We start from the raw sequence: 17661 nt of genomic DNA, 5'->3' as shown, positions 1-17661 counted from the left end.
AACAAATACATGACAGATGAAGTATAATGTGGATAAATGTGAGCTTATCTACTTCAGTAGCAAAAACAGGAAGGGGGACTATTATAGATTGGAAAAGGTGGAGGTGTAACAAGGCATGGAAGTCCTTGTATACAAGTCAGTGAAAGTAAGCATTCTTATGCAGCAGGTAGTAACGAAGGCAAATGATATTTTGTACTTCATAATGAGATGATTCAAGGTCTAGAGCAGAAATGTCTTGCTGCAATTGTACAGCTTCTTGGAAGTACCACATCTAGAGTATTACGAGCAGTTTTGGTCTCCTTATCTGAGGATGGATGCCGTAGTCATAGAGTGCAACAAAGGTTTATCAGTCGGGGTGGCAACACTGATATATGGATCAATTAGGACTATATTCACTGGAGTTTAGAAGAATGAATGGTTATCAAAGAAATCTATAATATTCCAACAAGACTAGACATGTTAAATACAGGAAGAATGTTCCCGATGACCAAGGAGTCAAGAACCACCAATCACGCCCTATTGATTTGTGGTAAGCCAGTTGGGAACTGAGACAAGGAGAGATTTCTTTCAGAGTGATGAGCCTGAGGAGTTATTTGCCACAGAAAATGGTTGAGGTAAAAACATTGAATGTTTTCAAGAAGGAGTTAGATGTAGTTCTTGGGTTTAAAGCAGTGAATAGGTAAGAGACAAATGTGGGAACATGGTACTGAGTAGAATGATGAACTATGACCATATCGAATGGTGGGGTAGACTCAAAGGTCTGAATGTTCCTATTTTATATGTTTCTAAATTGTAATGTTAATTTAATCATGTTTGCTTCATTTAATTAATTCTATGTACAGTCAATTTTTTTTCAAGTAAGTGAAATTTTTTTGCAGTATGTTGGCTAAAACAATGTATTTTAGCTTTCTCTTTTAAAATATGTTAATAGTTCCCAACTGGATCATAACATCATGTTTAAGCATTTGCAATATTACAGAATATTATAATTCAAATACTTATAGAAATACTGCCATCAGTGATGTAATACTGTTGCAATTTCAGCTTTGAGAATGTGCATATTGATCTTTATTGAATGGAAAACTTATATGTTTGAAAAGCAGCAAATAACTAGTTAATACTATCCTGTTTGTGATCTAAATCAAATAATTAATTTGCTAAATTACCCATAAATGATCAAGAATTCATTTTTGTACCTTTTATTTTAATATGTCTGAATCAACATAAATTGTCCAACAAATCACAGTAGGTACAAACTATAAATTATAGATCAAATACCCTGTTCAAACAAGATAGACCTCGCAGACTCCACCTGCTTGGCTCCACTTTCACCTATATAATTCTTCCCAACCCCTTCTTGGCCAAATTCGCAGCAAATTGGTTGATCTGTTACACCCAACAGCTGATGCATAAAACATTTGCACCTTCCACCTCCAACGTACATATTAATATTCTCTTCAGAATAGCATGATTTTTTTTCTTGAATCTTCTGGAGTCCCAGTTCTAGTAGCTTGAAACTAAATCCTCATTTCAGCTTGCTGCCTGTCATCTCTTTTCAGCTTTCCTCCTTTCTCTTTAGCTTTTTGCCAAGGTCTCTGTATTTTAACTTCCTGTTGGTACTGATTTTCAGTCAAGGGTCACCAGATTGCCAGTATCTCTCATTCAAAAAATTTAAGTAATCCCCTTAAAAGTCTTTTCCAGATACCTTTTTCTGTAAAAAAAAAGCAATTGTACATTTGCCAAGTATTTTGAAGTAATTATAAATGTTCCATAGTATTACAGCTGGATCAAAGGCCATCACACGGTATTCAGTTTTTTTTAAATAAGTGGACTCACGAACTGCGTGAAGTATTAAACTTTAATTAGTTTTAATTATTCATGAAACGTCTTTGCTCTACAGCTTTGCGAATTGACTCTTCTTAACATGACTGTCAATGTAAAAAAGAACACAAATCCAGGATAATGGTTCACATTCAGATTTTGTTCTTCATGGGATGTGTAATATTAATGTAGTGATCTTGTTTATTTGAGGTAACCTATTTAAAATAAAATATGTGAGCATCATAAATTTTTCATGGAATTATTAAATATTTAAAGTTTAAAATATAAAGGAATTGTTATTATTCCCCTAGAAAATAGTGACCTTTGAATTTGGAATTTATTTTGTGTTTTTTTTTAAATAACTGTGATAAAGAGTGACACTCTATTTGTAGTTACAGCTTTTTACAAGAAGCATGGAGTTGAGTCAAAAAGAAAAGGGAAGCATATGTAAGGTTTAGGAAACTGAAATCAGACAAAGCCCTGAATGATATAAAGGAAGCAGGAAATAAGTTAAAGAAGGAATTATGAGGGCTGAAAGGAAGATTAAGGTGAATTCCAAAGCATTTTATATGTATGTTAGGAGCAAGAGGGTAGCGAGGGAATTTATGCCTAAAGCCAGAGAAGGTGGGGAAGTCCTTAATGAATACTTTTCATCGGCATTAACCAAGGAGATGGACATGGATAATGGTAAGATCATTCCAGGGAGGGGTATATTGATATTCTAGATCATGTCGACATTAAGGAGGACGTTTGGCTGTCTTGAAAAACATTTTATGTAGATCAGTCCCCAGTCCTTAATGGAATTTATGCCAAAGTACTGAAGAGGCAAGAAGGAGATTTCTGGAAACTTGTCAGAAGTCTTTATATTATCTTTAGTCATGGGAAATGTCTCCGAAGACTGGAGAATAACTAATGTTTTTTTTTTGTTTGAGAAGGGCAACAGCAATAATCCAGGAAATTATAGGTTTGAGAGTCTTATACCAGTGGTAGGGAAATAATTGGAGAACATTCTTAGGAAAATTCACATTTAGAAAAGAATGGATTTTCTTGGGATAGTCAACATGGCTTTGTGTAGGGGAGGTCTTATCTCTCAAATTTGTTTGTGATTTTGAGAAAGTGAATATCATGATTGAGGTTAGGATGGTGGATGTTGACTACGTGGACTTTCTGAAAGTATTTGACAAGGTCCCTCATTGTAGGCTGGTCCAGAAGATTAAGTCAAATGGGATCCATAGTGAGTTGGTAAGTTGGATGCACAATTGGCTTGGTAGACAGACGAGTGTGAAGGGGTGGTTTTCTGACTGGAGATCTGTGCCGAGTGGCATTCTGCAAGAATTGGTGCTGGACCATCAGCTGTTTGTAATATATATATTTAGATGGAAGTGCAGGTGGTCTGATTTTGTAAATTTTCAAAAAACATGACAATCAGTGAAATCATAGCGACTGAGAAAGGTTGTTAAAGGATACACCAGGATATAGATAAATTGCAAAGTTGGGCAGAGAAATGACAGTTGGAGTTTAACCTGGACAGCTGTGAGATAATACATTTTGAGAGGACCAATGCAAGAGGAAAGTATACAGTAAATGGCATGATCCATAGGAGGATATACAGAGGGATCTTGGGGTAAAGGTCCATAGCTCCCTGAAAATGGCAGCGCAGGTGGATATGATGCCAAAGAAGACATTTGGCATGCTTACCATCATCAGTCAGGGCAATGAATATAAAGGGTGGTAAGTCATGTTGCAGCTGTATAAAATGTTAGTTTGTAGTAGTATGTGCAGTTCTGGTTGCTTCACAGTAAGAAGGATGTGAAGGCTTTGGAAAAGGTGCAAAAGAGATTTAACCAGGACGTTGCCTGGAGTGTATTGGCTATAAGGAGAGGTTGGACAAACATAGATAGTTCAAAGTTTGTGAGAAGATTTGTAGCTCGGGTGCTGTTGTTGTGGTTCTGTTTGCCGAGCTGGGAATTTGTGTTGCAGACGTTTCGTCCCCTATCTAGGTGACATCCTCAGTTCTTGGGAGCCTCCTGTGAAGCGCTTCTGTGATGTTTCCTCCGGCATTTATAGTGGCTTGAATCTGCCACTTCCGGTTGTCAGTTCCAGCTGTCTGTTGCAGTGGTCGGTATATTGGGTCCAGGTCGATGTGCTTATTGATTGACTCTGTGGATGAGTGCCATGCCTCTAGGAATTCCCTGGCTGTTCTCTGTTTGGCTTGTCATATAATAGTAGTGTTGTCCCAGTCGAATTCATGTTGCTTGTCATCTGATACCCAGCATGAGCAAAACCAATGTAGTGTACAAAATCCCATGCAAGGACTGCACAAAGCACTACATAGGACAAACAGGAAGACAGCTAACGATCTGCATCCATGAACACCAACTAGCCAGCTATCCTTAGTAGCCACACACGCAGATGACAAGCAACATGAATTCGACTGGGACAACACTACTATTATAGGACAAGCCAAACAGAGAACAGCCAGGGAATTCCTAGAGGCATGGCACTCATCCACAGATTCAATCAATAAGCACATCGACCTGGACCCAATATACCGACCACTGCAACGGACAACTGGAACTGACAACCGGAAGCGGCAGATTCAAACCACTATAAATGCCGGAGGAAACATCACAGAAGCGCTTCACACGAGGCTCCCAAGCACTGAGGATGTCACCTCGACAGGGGACGAAACGTCTGCAACACAAATTCCCAGCTCGACGAACAGAACCACAACAAACATAGATAGTTTTCACTGGAACATTGGAGGTTGAGTGTGACCTGATAGAAGTAACAAAATTATATAGGGTTGATAGTTACAGCCATCGGAAAAAGACTATCAAATGCCTGGGATCATATGTTTAAAGTGAGAGGAGAAAAGTTTAATGGAGATGTGGAAGGCATGTTTTTTTTCCGCAGAGGTTGGTCGGTACCTGCTGCCAGGGGAGGCAGTAGAAGCACTTAGACATGTGAATGGGCAGAGAACAGAGGGAAGCTGTGAGACTGATTTTTCATTCTCCAAGCAAAACTGTTTCAGGCATTTCCCAGCAAAAGTTGTCATTTCATTCCAGGGTCATTATGATTTATATCACTAACCATGAATAGTATATACTGATACTATGGTTATAATGACACTGTTGAACTCATGCCTAGCTCTCTGTTGAACAATCTAGGGAGGCCCATTTTCCTACTTTGTCTCTGTAGACGTGCAAATGCCCATCCAGTTTCCATTAGCCATCACTAATTGTCTGCACTTGCACTACATTCATATACAGCAAGATTCAGGTCATTTCTACTTACTTCAAAGTTCCCAGTGCATGTCTTGCTGAAGACCTTAACTCAGTGTCATCAGTCCTTGACGTATCTTTAAAAAATGAAGAGACTTCCAGAGTGAAGTGCTTCACTGAACATACAGGGCATAAGCCCACAAGCTTGGCATTTAGTATCTGTGCTAACCATCCAACAAGAAAGGAAAGTTGAGATTTCTATGTTTAAAATGTTCCAATTGTTTGTAAACCTAATCATAAATAGTTCTCTCATTTCATCATACCTAAGTTTAACTCGCAAAGTATTAATGTTGCCTTTGTTTTATTTTGTAGAGCATGTTTGTTCAATTCTGTCTTCCATGCTGAGAAACCTGAAGGGTCAGCAACGAACACGTCTTCTTAACAAATTCACTGAAAATGATTGTGAAAAGGTACTCTTGTATTTTCCTCATTACTAATAATTTGGTGGTATTTTGACTGATGCTGACTATATCTATTTTTAACATGTAAAACCACAGATTTATAGCATGGAAAGAAGTCTTTGTGCAATTATGCTGCTTTAAACGGTGGGCACTATGCACAGTTTAAAATCATGTTTACTGGAGCACATTCAGCTTTATACAATGCTGCATTTTTCTACAGGGCAGGCACAACAGAACCAATGGGTAATGAACTGAGGCATAGTTATTTGGTAACAACATTTTAATTGGCTCGTAATCAGGTGATTATGGTTGTGTGGGGGCAGTGCAACAGAGAACCAGGCTGCAAAGAATAAATCTTTTTTCTTTTTGATATGCAGCATCCAGAAACTGTATTGTTAATTGTTTAACAGTATAACTGTATTCTGCTCACTTTTTTGCAAATCTCCTGTTAAGCATATAGAACATAGAACAGCACAGGAATGGACCCTTCAGCCCACTATGTCAACATTGACCAGTCCATTTGTGGGCGGCACGGTGGCACAGTGGTTAGCACTGCTGCCTCACAGCGCCAGAGACCCGGGTTCAATTCCCGCCTCAGGCGACTGACTGTGTGGAGTTTGCACGTTCTCCTCGTGTCTGCGTGGGTTTCCTCCGGGTGCTCCGGTTTCCTCCCACAGTCACAAAGATGTGCAGGGTCAGGTGAATTGGCCATACTAAATTGCCCGTAGTGTTAGGTAAGGGGTAAATGTAGGGGTATGGGTGGATTTCGCTTTGGCGGGTCGGTGTGGACTTGTTGGGCCGAAGGGCCTGTTTCCACACTGTAATCTAATCTAATCTAATCTAATGCCTTTCGACCATGCTAACATTGCCTGTGAAGACAGTGAAAGTCGAATTCTCAGTCAGTGAATCAAGGAGAGCATCAGTGTGCAAGCTATCTTGTCAATAGCAAAGAACCAAAAGAATTGGAAAGAAACTGAGCAAAACAACTCATCACTATCTGGTGTTATTGCCAGGTTTCACTGTTCCATTTTCAATTTGTTATTCCTTTATGTCCTGTCACGGCTGTCTTTTTGTGACTATCTTTGATGGGTGAAGTTTAAAAAAGGGTAGCGTTTAGCTTATACGGTTAATAGTTAGCAATTGCTACTCCCTAATTGCCACTGATTAAAGGCAATTTGTTCATGACGATGGTGACTTCACATTAAGTACAGAAACCTGGTGAAACCTTAAATGTTTTAACTTCAGTTCATTCCCCAGGCAAACTGGGGATTTTGAATTTTAAAAGGATCCAAAGAACTGGAGATCAGAAGTAAAAACAATCATTGCTGGAAAACTTAGCAGCTTTGGAGAGAAAGCAGAGTAAACATTTTGTTAACTTTGAAGATGTTCTAAAGAAGGGTCATTGGACCTGAAATGTTAACTCTGCTTTTTCTCCAAAGATACTGCAAGATCTGAGTTTTTCCAGAAATTTCTGTCTTTGTTTGGGGTCTTTGGATAGTTTGTCTAAACCTTTTCACATTTGTGACCAATCCAGGAATGGTGGGGCATGATTCCCAGTGCACTACCCCATTGAGTTATGGCAAAGCTTTGGGGTGCATGGCCAGGAATACATAACATTGGATGTTAGAAGTTGGTAAGGGATAAAAGGGAACACCTCATTTCATACCAAGTAAAAATAAGATGGACCAGAAACTGCAAAAGACTGCTAATAGAGGACTCAGATAAATTTACAAGAGATCAGAAAAATCAGGTGGGCAAATAACTTATCAGTAGAATTGCCTGCCAGTGCTAAGAAGGCAGAAGCATTGAAGAACTAGACTAACATTTGGACTTCATTGGAAAAGTAGAAATCACATGACACCAGGTTACAGTCCAACATGTTTATTTGGAAGTACACGTTTTCAGAGCGCTGCTCCTTTGTCGGGTAGCTAGTCACCTGACGAAGGATCAGCACTCCAAAAAGTTGTACTGCCAAATAAACTTGTTGGACTATAACCTGGTGTTGTGTGATTTTTAACTTTGTCCACCCCAGTCCAACACTGGCACCTCCACATCTTGGAACAGTTTGGGCAGGGACTCCAGTAAATTAGACATTGGAGACAATTTAGACTGCATCCCAGTTGTGATTTGAGGGTGGGGTGGGGTGGGGGGGTGGGCGGCGGCGGAGAAAGGAGGAGGCTGGCGATAAAAATTGAAAACTTGAATTAGAATTGCAGACGGGAAGAGAACACATTAAGAGCATGAATATTACCTTAGAATGATCCAGATTAAAAAAGAGCCACCAAATGTTGATGCAGGCTGTTGTGGGAAACGTCCTAGTCATAATCTAAACTACAGGAGAAAGTGAGGACTGCAGATGCTGGAGATCAGAGCTGAAAATGTATTGCTGGAAAAGCACGGCAGGTCAGGCAGCATCCAAGGAGCAGGAGAATCGACGTTTCGGGCGTCTCATGCCCGAAACATTGATTCTCATAATCTAAACTACAGTAAGGAAATGCTTAAGATTGTGCAGGCCCAATCAAAATTTGAGGAAAAGGCTGTGGGGGTCTCATTTCATTTGAGAAAATAGCAAGAAAAATAAATTGTCTGAAGGGATTTGCCAGTGCAGAGCAAGTTGATAGGTTAAGCACAGAGCATTTGTTTTACTTTCAGAGTACATTTATAGGGATTATGGCACTGTTTCTTAAAAACAAAATCTTTTATACTGGTTACGAGAGAGGTAATCCCTGAAACATACAGATAAAACTTTCAAATTTTTAGGAAACAGCCTAGACTAATCTAAATTGCATTTGAAAGGTTTAAACAAAGTAATTTTTATAGGTGGATGTGGGCTTTAGGAATGAATATCACATACAAGCCTCTCAGCGAAAAGGAAGAATTTAAAGATTCACAACCTTTTGTAATAAGAATCCAAAATGGTGCAACTGCTAAACAATGAGCAGGAATTAGGAAATGACCCGTAAAAGTAAATTTTTTTTTGTCCATCATCCTCATAAATAGGGTGGCACTGTGGCTCAGTGGTTAGCACTGTTGCCTCACAGCGCCCAGGGTTCCAGCCTTGGGCGACAGTCTGTGTGGACTTTGCACATCCTCCTCGTGCCTGCGTGGGTTTCCTTCAGGTGCTCCAGTTTCCTCCCAGAGCCCAAAGATGTGCACGTTAGATGAATTGGCCATGCTAAATAGCCCATTGTGTTCGGGGATGTGTACGTCAGGTGCATTAGTCAGGCGTAAATGTAGGATAGTAGGATAGGGAAATGGGTCTGGGTGGATTACCTGTCGGAGGGTCGATGTGGACTTATTGGACCAAAGGGCATGTTTCAACACTGTAGGGATTTGTTTTGTTTTGATTCGATTCGATTTGATTCTATTAACCCAAGAACAATAGAGGATGGGAGAATGAAAGGAAGGTAAGTAGCCAGGATAAAGAAAATGGCAAATACCACTAATATCAAAAGCTGAAGAAGTATCTGTCTTTGTCACACCAAAACAGTTTTATTAATGTCAGCACAATAGCTATACCTTCAAGAAATTTATTATGGAGATGGACAGAAGTGGTTTTCTCAGCAGAATACCAAGTAGCCCTTGATCAGCTGAAGGCAGCCCCAATAAATGGATTTGTGTTGGTCATTCCTGACTTTGAACTGTTAAAATGACAATTGATGTGAGTGACACTTGGGTGAAGGCTTATAACGAGATGATGAGTTAGGAGAAGAGAAGCCAGTGCAGAAGTTTCCAAGAAATTAAACAAATGTCAAAGGAAGGACATGGATAGGAATTATTATTAGCTCTTCAGCAGTTTGAAGTACGTGGTCCAACATGGTTACATTGAAGCATTAATCTGCAGTAGCCATAATCTGTGAATGGTCATTGAAAAGTTTAAAACTTGAAATGCAAGACAGCACAAATAGAGTTTATTGATTCACCCATTCAATTAAAGCTTGTTCGTATTGCTGGTAAAGATAATTTAATAGCAATTGCCTTGTCCCAATATAAAATGATGAAGTAAAAAATTAAAAGATTGGGACAGGTTCTGTAAGGCATTTATAAGTGTGAGTAATGATGAATGAATATAAGTCTGTGTTGTTGTTTGTGTATTACATACTTTGTAATGAAATGCATTTTTGAAATTTTTAATGCATGTAAGGAGTGGCTTTTAGTTTTCTTTATTTTTGGACTGTGGACTGCTATAACCAATGGGACTGTGCAAATCAATGGCTGTTATTTTAAAAACTCAAGTTTATTGGAGCACATCATGAGTTGTATGCTGTGTTGCATTTTTACGGAACCAGGGACAGCAAAAGCAGAACTGAGGCCAGTCACTCAGCAACAAAGTTTTGATTGGCTCCTGACCAGGCGACCACGGGGCTGTTTGGGGTAATGCAACAGAGAACCACTCATTGTGCGATGAGCAAACAGCAAAATAAATCAATTTCTGTCTGTATCTCCTCTGTGAAAGTGTCAGAAAGTCTACATTAACAGCTGTATTCTAGTGAATTGAATTTATTGTCACGTGTACTGAGGCAGAGTGAAAAGCTTTGTCTTGCGAGTAATACAGGCAGATCACACAGAAAGTAGCATAGATATTAATTAATAGGTAAACAGCGGCAAAAACAAAAACACAGATACAGACCAATGTTAAGAGTTTGTGAGTCCATTCAGTATTCTAACAACAGTAGTGTAGACACTGTTGCAAAACCAGCTGGTGCATATGTTCAGGATTCTGTACCTTCTCCCCAATGCTAGAGGTCGTAGAAAAACATTGCCAGGGTGGGATGGATCTTTAAGAATGCTGGCGGCCTTTCCTTGACAGTGCGCCTGATAGATGGATTCTATAAATGGGAGGGTGGCCTTTGTGATTGTCCAGGCTGAGTTCACTACTCTCTGTAACGGTCTCCGATCTTGAATGGTACAGTTGCCATACCAGATAGTGATACATCCAGACAGAATGCTCTCGATGGCGCACCTATAAAAGTTGGCAAGGGTATTTGCTGTCATGCCAAATTTCCTCAGCTGTCTGAGAAAGGAGACTTTGTTGGGCCTTTGTAACTAGTGCATCCACATGAAGAGTCCAAGAAAGCTTGTTGTGGATGACCACTCCCAGGAGCTTGGCACACTCCATTCATTCCACCTCTGTGCTGTTAATGTGCAGGGGATCATGAGTAACATCCTGCCGAAAGTCAATAATGAATTCCTTAGTTTTGCTGGCATTGAGAGCTAATTTGTTCTCAGTGCACCATTTTTCCAGGTCTTCAACCTCCCATCTGTAGTCTGTTTCGTTGCCATCTGAGATTTGACCGACTATGGTGGTGTCATCAGCGATCTTGTAAATGGCATTAGTCTGGTATTTGGCAACGCAGTTATGGGTATACACACCCCTGAATACGCACCCCTGGGGGGTTCCAATGTTGAGTGTTAGTGAGAATGAAATATTGTCCTCAATCTTCACTGATTGTGGCCTGTAGGGCAGGAAACTAAGGATCCAGCTGCAGAGAATGGGGCTTAGTCCTAGATCACTAAGTTTAGTAATCAATCTCGAGGGGATAATAGTGTTGAAGGCTGAACTGTAGTGAATGAGTAGAATTCTTACATAGCTGCTCTTGGTGTCAAGATGTTCTCGGGCGGAGTGAAGGGCAACTGGTATGGTATTCGATGTGGATCTTTTGGTCCGATAAGCAAATTGGATGGGGTCAAGAGTAGTGGGGAGGCTGGAGTTTATTAATGCCATGACCAGCCTTTCAAAGCACTTCATGACCATCGAAGTTAGGGCCACTGGGTGGTAGTCATTGAGACATGCTGCATGAGCCTTCTTAGACGCAGGGATGATGTTGGTCCTCTTGAAACAGGCAGGGACAGTGGCCTACTGCAAGGAGAGGTTGAAAATGACCGAGAAGGCCTCTGCCAGTTGATCTGTGCAGCTCTGAGTGCACGGACTGGTACTCCTGTCTGGTCCCATTGCTTTCCTTGGATTCACACGAAGGAAAACTGATCAGACCTCTGATGCAGTGACTGTTGGGATAGGTTTGTCAGGACTTGTTGGAATGGGCGTTACCTCTCCGCTGAATTTTCTGCTCAAAGCAAGCAAAGAAGGCATTGAGACGATCTGGGAGGGATATGTCATCGTTTGCTATCTTGCACTGTCTCTTTTTAGAACCTGTGATGTCATTCAGTCCTTGCCATAATCGCCAGGTGTCTGTCTGGGTCTCTAGTTTGGATCAGGATTGGTCCTTGGCTGTCATAATGACTCTGCGAAGGTCATACTTGGATTCCTTACATTTGAGTGGGTCTGCTGATCTGAAGGCCTCACGTCTGATTTTTTTAGCAGGTTCTGTATGTCCTGATTCATCCAGGGTTTCCTGTTGGGGAACACCCGGAATGAGTTTGCTTTGCAAATCCTGTGTTACATGAGGAATACAATGCCTTTTAAAAATAGTGGAAGCATTCCCAATCGGTGAATCAAATAGATTATCTCTGCAACCAACCTTGTGATGAGCAAAGAATTAAAAGGAAAATACATCAGTATAATAAAACAAAGTAGTGCAGATGCTGGAGATCTGAAAAAAATCAGAAACTGCTGGAGAAACCCAGCAGGTGTGACAGCATCTGTGAGAGAAAACCGATCTTGGAGTCCATTGGCCCTTCTTCAGAACTAGAAGTATCTAGGAAAAAAGTTATATTTATGGTTGATGGTGGGGGTGAGGGATGTGAGGTGATTGATGGCAGTAGAGCCCAGAGAGAGGGGATAAAAGGGAAGGCAGGCCAAGGGATTGTTGATTGTAAGCCAGGGATGAAGAGAAGCTAGATAAAAACATAACAACAACTCCTGGGTCACAACTGTATTTCAAACTGTATTTTCCTACTTTTATTTTTCCACCCTTAATATTTGTGCCTTCACTATCTTTCTGTGTCTTTCTATTTCTTGTGAAGGAGTAATTTAAGAAAGGGTAAAGATATATGTTTTGGTCAGTAGTTAGCAATTCCTATTTTCTAATTATCATTAATTAAAGATATAATGTCCGATTGAATAGTTATTTTTCTTTTAAATCCAAAAATCTGGTGAGTGTTTTCTTTTAATTCAAATTCATCAGTCAAGTAAATTGGGTACTTTGGATAGGTTGACTAAGTCTTTGTGTGTTGTGATGCCTTTGTTGCAGCACACTACCACCCCCCCACCCCCAGTGAGTACCAAGTCCAACACAATGAATTGCTGTTGTTTTCGTTTCCATAAGTGTACACAGACAAAACTAACTTGTTGTGGACAAGACTAAATGCCCTCAAACCAGTACAAGGAGATAGCCTTGTTTAAAGGCAAGTGTAAGGCACTGTAATCCAGATGTGATTCAGTTGGTTAAACTACACTTTATTCTTACAACATTTTACTACACTTTATTCTTATACCACAGTTAAAGTACAAACAAAAAACAAAGAATTGGCATAATTTTAACTCTAACAAAACAGTTAACAAAATAATGTATAATTTAACTGCTACTCATCAAATATTCTAATCAAGCATGTTATGGACCAGGCCTGACCACCTCAAAACACTTCAAGAAGATAATCCAGACTCTAACGTTTCCAGTTGTTTTAAGCAGGTGTAAGTGGATATGCCAGGAGTGATGCAGCTGGCCCAACCACAGTTTCAAACAAACCAGAATTTATTTTACTCATGAACAAAAGAAAACAGAATTTAGAATAATGTAACTGTTTGAAAACGCAATTGACTCTAATGCAACTTAACAATGCTGTTCCAAATACTTGCAACATCCCCATAAACAGCCCCTTGGCAAAAAAAAAGGTAAGATCAAACACAGGAGAGAGAGAGATGGCAGAGCGATTCAGCTTGGACCACCACTCTATAGCTGTTTCTCTGACCAGCAGCTTCAAAAACTGACTGCTTGCTAAAACCAAACGAAACCAGAGATGAAGTGAGCTGGGAGAGCTGGCCACTTCCCTTTCATTATACAACTATTTGTTTAAAAATTTAAAAGCTGCTTCAAGTAGATAAACCCAGACATTTCAGAACCTGTGTGTTTACGGCCCCTCTGGGGAAATAAAAAAGCAAGGACAACCTAACCTTGTTAATGGAGCAAAATTGTCACAAGCAGTGTCCCATAAGCACTCTTGGCAAAAGCAAATTCACTTGTTATCTACTCTAGTCTAGGAGAAGACACACCGATAGATTTAATCTAGCAGCGGAGAGAGACCTCAAGCTTTTTGCAGTAGCAGAGAGAGCATTGTATTTAGCAACTTCAACAAGTGAAAATAAAATCTAAAACCCGGGTCTACTTTTATTGTCTAAATTTTTAAAAACACCAAAGCTGTTTACTATGCTTGCCATGGTGTAGACACCTCGGCACAAGGTTTACAACGCCCCTCTTCAAGAGAAACAGGATGGGACAGAACAAATCCCTCTTAAAGGCACATCTCATCACACACTGAATAGGGTAATTATTTCCATTTAACTTTTGTGCTTCGAGCCAAGAAAACCATGCATGCTAATTAATTTTACACACTGGGCAAAATTGACCCTTCTAGTACTGAAGGAACTAGTGTATTGACCTTATATATGTATATCAGTCATGTTCATTTATTCACAGAATATCATCATCACTAGCAAAGCAGCATTTATTGCTCCTCTGTAATTTCCTGCAAAAAGATGATGAGTAGCTGCTGCATTGAACCACTGCAGTACATGCTGTGGAGTTACAACATCTCCATTAGAGACTGAGATACAGGATTTTAGTCTAATGACATTGAAATAATGATGGTCATATATCTAAGTCAGATTGTATTTTAACTTGAAAGGAGTCATTGGTGATGGTGTTGCAATGTGTTTGTTACCATTTTCTTCTAGTGGTAAAGGTTGGACAATGCTGTTGAAGGAGCTAATTTAACTTCTGCAGGGTCTCATTTATATGATCAACTCTGCTAGCATTGATCTCTACTGTATGTAGTTCTTCCCAATACAAGAATGTTTCCACCACCCCTGTTTTATTATTACATTGCCATATAGATGATTTAACTCATTTTGAATAGGATTAACCCTTGCATTACCTTGATGATAAGACTGCCTTCAAGAAAGGAGACAGAATGTAATGTGGGAACTACTGAGGAATCTTCCCACTTTCCATTGCCAGGAAGATCATTGTCCAAATCCTTGCTAGGTGCCTTCTCCCAGTCTCTGAGAAAATCCTTCCTGAAAGCCATTGTAGCTTCCAACAAAACCATGAAATTATGGTGATGGAATTGCCAAGCAGTGAAAATCAAAAGAAATGCCAGGAACAATACCAATTACTCTACGTGGCCTTCATTGACCTGGCCAAGGTTTTTGATTCAATCAGTCAGGAAGTGCTAAGGAAGAACATGTAAACTGGCAACTGTCCACTGAAATTTATCAATATCTTCTGTCTTCTCCATGACAAGATGTTATTAACAGTCTTCATCAAAGGTGGTATGAACATTTTCTTTGAGGTCAAGCAGGGCCCTCGCCCTCGACCTTTTCTCCATCTTTCCCACCATTCTTCATCTTGTCAAGGACAAGCTTCCCAGTGATATGGACATTGTCTCCAGGATGGATGGAAAACTTCAACCTCAACTGGTTGAAATTGAGAAGGAAATGATGCCAACCTCGCTCTTGGTACAGTATGTGGATGACAATGTCATCTCTGCTAAATGCCTTTGCAGAAGCACACAAAGAATTGCTCTCAGTCTCAACTTCAATCTCAAAAGGACTCAAATCCTTTACCAGTCCTTCCCAGGTCAAACTCTGGTCCATCCCTCCATTGAGATCAACATGCAAGTACTCCAAAATATGGAATATTTCCCTTACCTAGGAAGCTATCTCCCATCCAAGGCTGATATCAATGTGGAGATTCAACATCACATCCAATCTGCGAGTGCTACCTTCAAATGCCCCTCTATGACTCTAAGGATGAGAGTCCTTACAGACCATGCTGATACAAAGATTGTTGTGTATAAGGCAGTAAACTTTTCCAATCCTTCTCATGCCCCTGAAACTTGCACTACGTATGGATGCCCTTAATGCCCTTGAGAAGTACTATCAATGCTGTTTTGAGATGGGTTGTCCGCATCACCTGGGTGGACAGGCATACTAACATCCGTATCCTCAAAGCAGCCAGTGGCACCAGCTTCGAAGCCAATTCCTCTGAACCTGTCACATGCTTAGGATGTCTGAGATCCCGACTATCAAAGCAAATCCTCTTTGCCCAACTCAAAAAAGGACCAAGGAAACGTTTCAAAAATTCCCAGGAGGCTTCCCTCAAGAAATGTAGCATAGATGTTAACGCATAGGAGACTCATTTAGAAGAAACTGACTTGGACGACACCTGTTGGCAAGAGAAAGTATGGAAAAGAAACCAGAGAAAAGAATGCCAGTAGTCTCAAGGACCACTCTCAATTACTGCCAAATGTGTGTTGGGCATAGAGTCATAGAGATGTACAGCATGGAAGCCATTTGAAGATTGAACTCACCAGTCACACAAGAAGCCAAAGAATCCATTATCAGTGGTGTAGAACTTCCTCGATGGACAATCATATTCATTAGTGAGTGATTGCCATTGACTACCTCTTGCATTACGATTGACCATCTTTTATAGACCTCTGTTAATAATTTTAATAATCTTACTCATTTAGAGCTTTTGTCTACTTCCTCTCTCAGAACCGGTGTCAGTATCTTATGCAAAGTTACCTCTCTGTGCCTCAGCAGCCTTTTAGTTATATGTTAATTGTACCAATTTGTTTGTTTCTCTGCCACTATTCACAAGGCTCAGGAAACAATCCAAAAATTATATCCTCTAGGTCTTGCTTATCAATTTAGGTCCTAACTTCTCCTTCAGTAGGTTTTTAGATTAGATTCCCTACAGTATGGAAACAGGCCCTTCGGCCCAACAAGTCCAGTCGACTCTCCGAAGAGTAACCCACCCAGAGTTCCTATCCACATGATGTGCCACCCATGTAATGTTCCACCAAAGGCTGCAAAAACTGAATTTATATTCCTTTCAAAGTTCACTTCCACTATGATCCATACACATTTTTCTGTTGCACTAGGTGTCACTCTTTATTGACTGTAGGATAGTTCTCCGTAATTATATAGCTTCATATGAGTGCCTATTTCTGTGCTTTTGTTTGCCCCACCACCACCACTCACCATCGTCCCCTTGAAGCACTTTTTGAGCTGCAGTATTTTGTCCTGCACTGCAATGTACCAAATGATCATGAGGATGACACAAAACCTTTTCAGTAGCCAAAGACTTTGGAATGAACAGATGATCATTCGAATTTAACTATGTCAATAAGTGTGGCAATGGATTTGACTAATTGTTCCAGTTTGGGTGGAGGAAAGCTGGTTGTTGTAGAGAATTGAGAGTTTTGGTTTGCAAGAAAGCAAAATAGCACATCAAATGGATAAAGCCATGAACATCTGACTTACATATTAATTTTCACATAGATGCTTACAAGTGCAACATGTTAGAGCTTTTTAGCATACACTGGCTGAATTAAACAATCTTCCATCTGTCCTAACATGTTCCTCTCTATACTATGTCTATCTACTTTATGCAATAACTTTTTATATGGCACCTTGTCATTCTTTCTAGAAATCGAAGTACAGTACATCAATGGGCTAACCCCTATCTCGAGCATATATTACTCTTTTGAGAATTCCAATAAATAGGTTAAGTGTGATTTTCTTTTCAGAAACCCATGCTAATTCTTGTCTGTATTGATCTATAGTGTCCTGTTGCTCTTATTGATTTGAGGAGTTCAATTTGTCCCTTTCCAGTCAGAGGGAAGCTTTCAGAAATACAGTGAATGTTGAGAAATTAGCACCTCATTAACCATCTCTTTTAAGACTGTAGGTCTGAAGTCCATCAGCACCCCAGAACTTGTCAGACTACAGCTTGCACAGTACTACATCCCTGATACTTATAATTCCAGCATATTCCTCCTTTTCTGCTTTACAGCTATTACTGTTCTTTTTTTGTCTTTTTATAATGTAGATAGTTGCAAGTTATTTGTTAATATCCAACTCCTTATTTGCTGTTAACTTTCCATTTTAACTCTGGATGTCCAATACTCACTTTATTTACCAATTCTATGTTAGATACTACAAAACCTTTTGCAGTCCATTTTTCATTTCC

At 39.9% G+C, this 17661-nt stretch overlaps 1 protein-coding gene across 1 annotated transcript in view; it reads left to right on the top strand.

The window, feature by feature from the left end:
• ctnnbl1 (catenin, beta like 1) overlaps positions 1 to 17661 on the top strand; it is a 195996-nt gene that overhangs the window by 131219 nt on the left and 47116 nt on the right. Inside the window, exon 12 of the mRNA XM_043710185.2 lies at positions 5418 to 5515. Within this exon, the coding sequence (XP_043566120.2) occupies positions 5418 to 5515 (98 nt within the window). The remainder of the gene's footprint in view (positions 1 to 5417; positions 5516 to 17661) is intronic.

Source organism: Chiloscyllium plagiosum, unplaced genomic scaffold (genome assembly GCF_037043375.1).
Source record: "Chiloscyllium plagiosum isolate Xiang-an unplaced genomic scaffold, Cpla_swu_hap1 HiC_scaffold_15, whole genome shotgun sequence".
NCBI classification, from domain to species: domain Eukaryota; kingdom Metazoa; phylum Chordata; class Chondrichthyes; order Orectolobiformes; family Hemiscylliidae; genus Chiloscyllium; species Chiloscyllium plagiosum.
Note: the sequence above shows the minus strand (reverse complement) of the source record. Positions and strands in the feature narration are given on the sequence as shown.